Consider the following 9,585-nt stretch of genomic DNA (forward strand, 5'->3'; position numbering starts at 1 on the left):
TACAAAATTAGCTGGGCATGGTGGCACATGCCTGTAATCCCAGCTACTTGGGAGGCTGAGGCAGAAGAATCACTTGAACTCAGGAGATGGAGGTTGCAGTGAGTCAAGATCATGCCATTGTACTCCAGCCTGTGCAACAAGAACAAAATTCTGTCTCAAAAACAAAACAAAACAAAACAAAAAACACACACGTAAAGCCTCCCTGATACTCACGACACTCACAGAAGGATGCCCAAGCACCTACACACAGCCCCCAACCTTTGCACAGCTCGCATTGTCTCACGCTTGAGGCTCAGCCTCACACCAGCACTTCCAATCCCCTGCACACTCCTGACTTTTTCTTACCTCTGTGCTTCTGCTCAAGCTCTTCTGTGGCCCAGAATGCCCTCCCCCTCTTCCTCATTCTTTCACTCAGCTCAAGTGTTCCTTCCTCCAGGAAGGCCTCCTTGCCCACCCCAGGCTGGGTTAGGCATCTGTACTTTATGCTCCCAAAATGCCTAGTGTATCCACCTCTATCACTGTCATTATCAAATTGTCCTATAATTTTCTCTTTCAGTGAATCTCTCCCCAACCTGACACATAGCAGGTGACCTTAGAAAGACATGCACACAAAATGCCCAAAGGCAGAAGGACAAGCAAGATGAATTCTAGAGGTTCTCCAACATGTGCATGCTGGCCCACACCAATCATACACTCCACAAGCTGGCGGTCACCAAACATCCACCCACGCACTCACCAGACAGGTGCCAGGGCAGCCCCGTCTACCTGCAGCCACTCAGGTCACCACCTGGGCATGATTTTCTTCTACAGTCCCCTTCAGGGGGGCCTCTTGTGCCACATGCCCCATTCCCAGGGCCCTCTGTAGCTAATACCCCATCCCCTACTGTGCCTTCCCAGGCACAGTGCCCTTGTGCCCACCTCCCTGGAGCACTGTACCTTGGCCAGGGATCTTACTATGGGACTTTCCATAATGCCTCGAAGGAAGATCAGGTCCAGCTCTGCAGCCCCCGTGGCATTCGGGAGGGATCCCAAGTTGTCCAGGACTTGCTGCATGGCTGGGGGAAGGTATGGGCAGTGAGATACACAGGTACCAGCTGGGTACAGAAGACTAAAACACACCACAATACCTGCCACTCCCCCACCCCCATGTCCCACAGAAGACAGCCCCTCCCCGACAACATTCCCCTCCCTGCCCAGCACAGGCACCCCAGGCCCTTGAATGCCTGGGACAGGGGTCCTTGAGGAAGGGGACGGTTTCCTTGGCCTGTTCTCGCCACCCTAGGTAACACCAGCCTGAGTAGGTGGGAGGCTCCAGGCAGCTGGAAGGGACTCTGAGGTGGGAGGAAGGGAGAAAGGGAAGCAGGTGTCAGGTTCCAGGTCCTGCCCTGCACCAGAAAACCACAAGCTGTTGGGTGGATCACCTGAGGCCAGGAGTTCGAGATCAGCCTGGGCAACAAGGCAAAACCCCATCTCTATTAAAAATACCAAAATTAGCCAGGCATAGTGGTGTAGGTCTGTAATTCTAGCTACTCAGGAGGCTGAGGCAGAGATTGCAGTGAGCTGAGATCACGCCACTGCACTCCAACCTGGGTGGCAGAGCAAGACTGTCTCTGGCTGGGAGCAGTGGCTCACGCCTGTAATCCCAGCACTTTGGGACACTGAGGTAGGTGGATCACGAGGTCAGGAGATCGAGACCATCTGGACCAACACAGTGAAACCCCGTCTCTACTAAAAATACAAAAAAATTAGCCGGGCATAGTGGCGGGCGCCTGTAGTCCCAGCTACTCAGGAAGCTGAGGCAGGAGAATGGCATGAACCTGGGAGGCGGAGCTTGCAGTGAGCCAAGATTGCACCATTGCACTCCAGCCTGGGCGACAGAGTGCGACTCTGTCTCGAAAAACAAACAAACAAATAAATAAAATAAAAATTAAAAAATAAGACTGTCTTAAAAAAACAAAAAAAAAGAAAAAGGAAAGAAAACCAGAAGTTCCTCACTCAATCTCTAGATGGGCTGAAGCCCAGGACTCAGCCACCTGCACCTGGCAGGCTTAAGGATGAGACAGACAGTACTTGGAGCAAGTCCCTGAGTACAGGCCCAAAGTCAAGCGGGCAGCCACACAGGAGCCGGGGCCTGCAGAGCCTCCAGTCTAAGCATCACTAATTCAGTGTGACATTGTACAAGTCACTGTCCCTCACTGGCCTCAGTCTTTCCTGCTTGTAAGATGGATGGGTTGGGCGAGATGATGACTACAGGCCCTTCAGCTCTGAGTGGCAATGATCTATAACTGAGAAATTAACATGGATGATAGGAAGTCAAAGCTGAAGCCTGGAACGCTGGCAGGAGCTAGGGAAATAGGCACTGGAGGCCTGGAATGACTGTGGGCACCCAAAGGCCAAGGTCACACCAAGTCATCACAGGGATAAGCAAACTCTCAGCCCGGAATGGGGCATAACAGAGGACATGATAACACCTGCAGCTGGGCCGCAACAACGCCCCGGAGATCGGAGGTCGGGGCTGCCTTCACTCACTGGCAGAGGTGGGAGTTCCAGGCTGTGGCAAGTTCCCGGGAAAGGAAGTGAGAAGCAGAATGTGCCCAGCTGGGGGCAGAGATGGGCAGGGGGTATCATTACTCTGCCACCATGCCACCTATGCCTACATCTGCATAACAGAACCCAAGCCATGGAGGACGGGGGAGGATGCACCCCTGGCGCCTCTCAATGCTCCTGTCAGTGCTCCCCTCCTCCAGGAAGGAACAGGAGTGGAGAGGAGGGGGCACTAGAACTGGAGCTGTCAGAGATGGTTCAGGGACTCCTGGACTCCCATCTCCTTCCTCCTCCTGCTCCCTGCCTTCTCCAGAAAAAAAGGCCAAGCTTGCCCTTCAGACCCCTCTTGCCCAGGCCAGGGCTTGGCATTGGTCAGAGACCTGCGAAGCCCCCAGTGGGCTCTGAAAGAGGCCAGGGCAGGGACCCTTCCCTCCCTGTCAGGGTATGCCAGATTCCCTCCGTCAGTTATCCAGGGGAGGACTGAGCCAAGGGAGTTGGTGCCCTCTGCCCAGGACAGCTCTCCTGAAGGTGCCCTCAGATGACCTCTCCCAGGCCACCCTCCCCACATGCCCCGACTCTGCTGGAGGAAGGTAGGCTAAGGGGCCAGCTGCCCCGCCCCCATCTGGCCCACCCTTCCCTACCTTCCCTCTGGAGCTCCGCTTCCTCAGAAGAGCCCAGGGATATACCCTCCAAGGAGACCCCGCTGCCTGGGCTGCCTGCCATGGCAGCCCCCAGCCCCGGGGACTCCCGGAGTGTCCTCCACACTGCCGTCTGCCGCCTCCCGAGCCAGAGCCTGCCGGGGCTACAGAAGGCGGGAGTCGGGGAGCACCCTCTGAGGAACCAGCCAATAGCAAGGCTCAGCTGCCGTGATCGCCTTGCTGATTGGCTAAAGCCCCCGACTGGCGCTGCGCGGTGCAGAGCAGGCGGTAACCCGGGTGGGAGAAAGGTGGTGGGAGGGAGCCCTAGTCCCACAGATGGCCCGATCCCCAGCATGTCAGTGTCGGTGGGGATGGGGAGGAGGCGTCTAACAGGAGGTTTTGGGGAGGGGGTAGGCATGCTGCCCCTTCAAGACTGGCGCGGTACCCCGAGACCCTCCCCTCACAGCCAGCTTCAGGAGACCCGAGGGAGAAAAGTCTTGACCCATCTTGTCCCTGCACCCTCTTTTCTAGAAGTCCCTCCTCTGATACACCCCATACCACCTCCTGCCTATGCCCTCTGACCTCTGCTCTCAGTCCCCTCTCCAGGCCCTGCTTCCTTTACAATGGTCCCTCAATCGAAGGAAGTCCCCAAGAACGACTCACCCCTCCACCGGGAGGCAGCCTCACTCGGGCATGGGGCAAATACCTCAAGTCCCAAACGCCTCCCCCCACCAGCCCGCGGCCAGCCACTGGGAGGCAGGATACAGGGGGCGGGGGGTGACATCACTGTGGGTAGGGACGGTGCCCCAGCCCTGCTTACCCCTCGCCTCACAGCAGCTTCTTCCCCTCCCCCATCTCCCATGAGTTCTTCCCCTTGATGTAGGGGGTGATGCCCAGGAAGCAAGTCAGGCATCTTGGAACTCAGTTCCCCAGAAAGGAAAAGTGAGGACACATTTGCACACAGGGAAAAGTGTGGGCAGAAGGGAGGGATTCAGCTCCACCCCGGTGACCCCATTCCTCTGAGATCTTGTGCCCAAGAGGCCACCACCAGGGTACGGCAGCCTCCACTCAGCCATTCCCCAAGGAGTGGCACCAGGTCGCATTGCACCCCTGGGGTTTCCATGGCAGCAGAATTACACACCAGGACAGTAACCCAGGGATGGAGGAGAAATTTAAAGGGACAGCTCCACCTGAAAGCAGCCACAGATCCCAGTCTTGATCCAAAGAAGGAAGGGAATCTGGTGACAGCGGAAGAGGGAGCAAGGCTGCAGATCAGGAGATGCCAGGTTCAGGATCTCTAAGCTCTCAGCCCAGTGCCATTGCCCATTTATCTCCCAACTCTCAGGAAAAGGGCCCCTGACTTTACCCAAAGTAGATATGGGGTCTCTCTGCAAGAAGAATACACTTATACCTTTTCCCTCCCTTCCAACAACCACACTGACCCATGGGGAAGGGCGGAAAAAGGACCTTGTTAGCTTTGCCCTTCACAGAGTCCAAGACAGGGATCTCCCAGGGAAGGAGGGAAGGGGAGCCTGAACTCAGAGGCAGGGACACAGCTGTCTCTCTGTCCTGTGGGAAGTATAATGACCACCAGATAATAAGGGGAAGAACCCAGCATTAGATTTTTGAAGCTGGGAGTTAATGTAGCTCGGGATAGGACAGAGGCTGCCTGAAGGAAGAGAAATACTTTGTACTTCTTCCTTTGAATATGAGAAGCCAGAAGCAGCCCCTCGAACAACATGAAGGGGAGCAGGAGCCCCAGGAGTCCTTTGAGGAAGCAAAACCCACTGCCACACCCCAAGGCTCCACTCCCTGTCCCCCATCCTCCCCACCACGCCCCCATCAAGTGGTCTGCAACAAGGAAGCCAAATTGCTGGGCTTGCTCCTCCTCCTACACCCCAGTCAGGCACCACTGATGGGTTTACTAGGCAGCCCCGATGGACAGGCCATTAAGCACGGGCTCAGGGGTGGGTTTAATTAACCCCTAAGCAGCTTACAGTGGGGCCTAGGCAGGCTGAAAGAGGCGGGGAGACCCCAGGGAGCCCAGCAGGCTGGACAGGAGATGGGGAACTGAGCCCTCCAATGCTGCAGAAGCTGGGGACATTGGTGCCATCCCTCCACTGCAAGGAGAAGAGGCCTTTCCTGGACAAGTGTGCCGCAGTGTAGACCCTGGCTCACTCCCTTCACGTTCTTGGAGAGGAGGGACAGAGGAATCATTCTACCCAAAGTGGCAGCCCTGGAACCTCTAGCAGAGGCAGTAGCGGGGCCTCGAGCAAGGGAAGGAGCTGCATGGGAGGGAGGCATCCAGGCAGGGGGAAGTTCAGACAACTCAAGAGCAGAACCATAGCAATTCCCAGCTGCCCAGGACTCAGAGAGCCTCTAGCACAGGGAACTCAACCTTCTGGGGTCCTGCGTGCACTACAGGAATCCATGAGCTCCTAGAGTGGCATGTACCTTTTGTGCATGGATGCATATGTCTACGATGAGGGCTCACTGCTGTCACCAGATTCTAAGTGACTCAGGACCAATAAAAGTTAAGAACAGGCCAGGTGCGGTGGCTCACACCTGTAATCCCAGCACTTTGGGAGGCCAAGGTGGGTGGATCACCTGAGGTCAGGGGATTGAGACAGCCTAGCCAACATGGTAAAACCCCATCTCTACAAAAATACAAAAATTAGCTGGGCATTATGATGGGTGCCTGTAATCCCAGCTACTCGGGAGGCTGAGGGAGGAGAATCACTTGAACCTGGGATGCGAAGGTTGCAGTGAGCCAAGATCCCACCACTGCCCTCCAGCCTGAGCAACAGAGCAAGACTCCGTCTCAAAAAAAAAAAAAAAAAAAGTTAAGAACACTGATCTTGTCCCATCATCTCATCTTAGGGAATTCTCAGGTCTTCAAAGGGAGGTGACTGTTTCAAGGACACAGGGTTAATGCCAAAATAACAACTCAGGCCAGGCACAGTGGCTCACACCTGAATTCCCAGTACTTTGGGAGGTTGAGGCAGGTGGAACACTTGAGCTCAGGAGTTTGAGACCAGCCTGGGCAACATTTTTGTCTTTACAAAAAATACAAAAATTAGCTCAGCATGGTGGTGCACACCTATAGTCCCAGCTACTCGGGAGGCTGAGGTAGAAGAATGGCTTGAGGCTGGTAGGTAGAGGTTGCAGTGAGCCAAGCTTGCACCACTGCACTCCAGCCTAAGCTAAAGAGCCAGACTTTGTCTTAAAAACAACAATAACAACTTGGTGGCAGTGGCAGCAACAGCAGTATAATAAGTATGACTATTCCTAAAAGTAATGTGCTCTCCCATCACAGCCTTTGCGTCTCACAGCAGCCTCTTCACAGAAGAGGAAATGTGAGCTCCAAGAGGTTAAGCAGTTTGCTACTGAGGCTTTGCTAGTTTATCTGAATGGCCCATTCCCTTGTCCTAATGCCTCCTACAGAGCCATGCCCAGGTATCCTGACCTGGTATTCTCGTTCCTTCACTCAGAGCTTCCTGGCCCCCAGTACCACCTGTCCACCTGTGGCACATGCTGGCCTAGTGGGCAGTGATTATGGACTTCTCAGCCCCAGGCTGTATTGCTGTAATCCCTCCATCCCCAAGCCATTCTCCAAGGCCCAGCTCCCAGGCCACCTCCTGAAGCCCTGGTCCCATGCCACTGCCCTCCAGCAATAGTACGGGTCACCTCTGGAGCATGCATCCCCTGCCTTCCACAGAAGTGAGTTGTGCTCCAGCCCTACACTGGAGCTGGGGAGCAGGTACGGGTCTTATTCCTTCTCTTCTCCGTTCCAGCACAGGAACCCACACAGAGGAGATGGCCACAGCAGCTGCCAGAAGGAATGGCTGAGTGGTAGGATGGAAGAGCAGTGGAGCCAGTTGGTCCTTATCTGGACCTGTGCAAGTGCCCACCCCTAAGTCCTTGACTGGCACCCTCTGAACCACTGAAATAAGCTAACATCCTCACCCACTTCTTACCAGACTCAGAGTTGGTGGCGGCAACCGGCATGGTGAAGGAGGCAAGGACTCTGAAACGTCTCTCCTAGAGAGGGGAGAGAGGAGGATGAGTGGATACAAGGGCAAAGCAATGGGGAAGGGAATAGGAAGAGCCTCCCCTTCAGGACCAGTCAGCAAGGTAGGGGAGAAGGTGCTGCCCAGAAAGTGGGGGTTAGAGAACAACAATGATTCCAACAGTCCTGGGAAGCAGGAAGAGCAGGTATTACACGCCTATTTCTCTGAGGAGGAGGAGACCATGGAAGATAAAGGAGGTTAACTGATTTTCCCAAGATCACAAAGCTAATAAGGAGAGCTAGAATGAAAATCCAGGTTTTATGACTCAAAAATAAGTATATAAATAAAGTGTTTCTTCCTGCTGTCTTTTTTGTTTGTTTGTTTGAAGAAGGAACAAGTAGAATTTTTAGAGGGTAAGAACATAATTTGGCTGAGCAAGGTGGCTCACGCCTATAATCCCAGCACTTTAGGAGGCTGAGGCACGAGAATCACCTGAGCCCAGGAGTTTGAGACCCACCTGGGCAACATGGCAAGACCACCATCTCTACAAAAAATTTAAAAATTATCCAGGTGTGGCAGTGCGTGCCTATGATCCCAGCTACTTGTGGGACTGAGGCAGGGGGATCTCTTGAGCCCAGGAGGTCGAGGCTGTGGTGAACCATGATTGTGCCACTGTACTCCAGCCTGGGCAACAGAGCAAGAACTTGTCTTTTTTAAAAAGTCATTTTAAAAAATAATGGAAGAGTCCAGAATTTGAGTCAAAGTAGAAAACACGAGTACTCCCAGACTGTAGGTTCCCTGAGAGCCAGAACCACATTGATTTTATTTGCTTCTGGAACCTAGGCCTACCAAAGCGTCGATGTTTCACAGACATTTATCTGGGGGGCTGACAGAAGTTACATGTACCTCTCCATGGCCCCTCTGGCTGGCTCTCTCTCCTCTCTCCCTTTCTTAGCTCAGAGCTGGAACAAGGAGACCAAGTGCTCTGGGCAGAACCAGGCATGGAGTCTACAGCCCCAGTTTCCATTCCAGGGCCTCCCCAGGCTAGGATGGGCTCCCTCCTTCTCCCAGGAGAGGGCAGGGGGTTACCCCCCACCCTTCTTCCCTTTGCCTTCCTGGGCATGTGCTGCTGGATAAAACCCTAATTCCTAGTTGCCATGACAACAGGAGGCAGTGGCTCACAGCAGGGGTGGGGAGTGGGGGGAAGCATCTGGCAGTGCCCACTTTAGGACTGAATGCCTGCTGAGTCCTGGGGATGAGGGAACCACAGCAACTCCACCTGCCCCCAAAGAGGATTCTTCCCAGAGGACTCGTACCTGATTTCAATAAAACCCTCTCTGCTCCCATTCCTCTCTCAGGCCTGAGCTGGTCACCTGAGCTCAGGTGACAGAAATTACAAAAGTGAGGGGGATGGTTCCCTTTCCTCCCGGCTCTGCCCCTGAGGACCTGGAAGAAAGGTGCTTTCAGCGAGGGGAAGGGCACCCCTATTCAGGCCACACCCAGGCTGGAAGAAATGCCCAGGATCCACTGTGCTGGCCCGTGCCTCTGGTGCCAATCTCTACTTCTAGAGAGCAGGGAGGAGGGATCCCTTCCCTCACTGCCCCAGGCCTTGATGACCTGGAGCCTTCTGGCTGCTGCTGCTCTCCCTCATAAGGTCAGAGACTCTTGACTCCAGAAGTCCTCCTTCCCTAGAGCGAGGAGGGTGGGAAAAGGCGGGGAGAATCATGTATGAAATCCCTGCGCTCAGAAGTCTTGCCCAGCCTGCCTGGGCTTTCTCCCGGGGAGTCGGTTCCCACAGCATCGGCTGGCTTTGCTCCCCTAAGCCTGTCCAAGCCTCTGAGAGGGCGGGGCCTGGCTGTGCCCACAAGAGAACGGCAGTGCCAGGCAAGCTAGCCTGGCTCCGTGCCAAGGTCCTGCACCCAGGCATCTGGGAACCTGCACCTCGGCTTCCAAAAGCCTGGGCCCAGATGCCCTCTCAGCTCTGCCTCCGAGATATCCCCATCACCCAAAGTGTCCGTAGGCGAGGGGACCAGCAGTAAAAGGGAGAGGTTTCTTCCAACCTCCCACCCATCCCTCCATCCGTACACATACAAAGAGGTGCGAAGAAGAAAGGTCTGACAAAGGCGCTTTGAAGAGCAAGAGGTCGCGGGGAGGGTTGGACAGAACTGAGGGTCAGAGGATGGGGGTCGAAAGGCCAGGCGGACGTGCATGCTTGGACAATCGGATCACTCCTGCCCCAGCGGACCCAGCCCTAACACACTGGGCGCTAGGACCTGGGGGAGGGGGGCGTGTTGCGAGCCATCAAAGAAGGCTCTCTCTGCAAGCGCGCCCGCCGGAGACCAGGGATGAGGTCACTAAATGACTGCCCCAGCCACCAACCCCCAACCCGTCCT

The 9,585-nt window shown here is 54.9% G+C and overlaps 1 protein-coding gene across 8 annotated transcripts in view; it reads right to left on the reverse strand.

The window, feature by feature from the left end:
- MPP2 (membrane protein, palmitoylated 2 (MAGUK p55 subfamily member 2)) overlaps positions 1-9,585 on the reverse strand; it is a 44,378-nt gene that overhangs the window by 31,947 nt on the left and 2,846 nt on the right. For 3 of the 8 annotated variants that reach the window (XM_011985871.1, XM_011985869.1, XM_011985873.1), the window contains exons 2-3: positions 7,160-7,223; positions 937-1,055 (exon numbers count right to left, since the gene is read on the reverse strand). In XM_011985871.1, the coding sequence (XP_011841261.1) occupies positions 937-1,055; positions 7,160-7,190 (150 nt within the window). In that variant the 5' untranslated portion in view covers positions 7,191-7,223. Of the gene's footprint in view, positions 1-936; positions 1,056-3,185; positions 3,343-4,002; positions 4,295-7,159; positions 7,224-8,809; positions 8,881-9,585 lie in introns of those variants that run through there. The other 5 variants (XM_011985872.1, XM_011985875.1, XM_011985870.1 and 2 more) reach the window with 5 other exon arrangements.

Source organism: Mandrillus leucophaeus, unplaced genomic scaffold (genome assembly GCF_000951045.1).
Source record: "Mandrillus leucophaeus isolate KB7577 unplaced genomic scaffold, Mleu.le_1.0 Scaffold290, whole genome shotgun sequence".
Classification (NCBI taxonomy): domain Eukaryota; kingdom Metazoa; phylum Chordata; class Mammalia; order Primates; family Cercopithecidae; genus Mandrillus; species Mandrillus leucophaeus.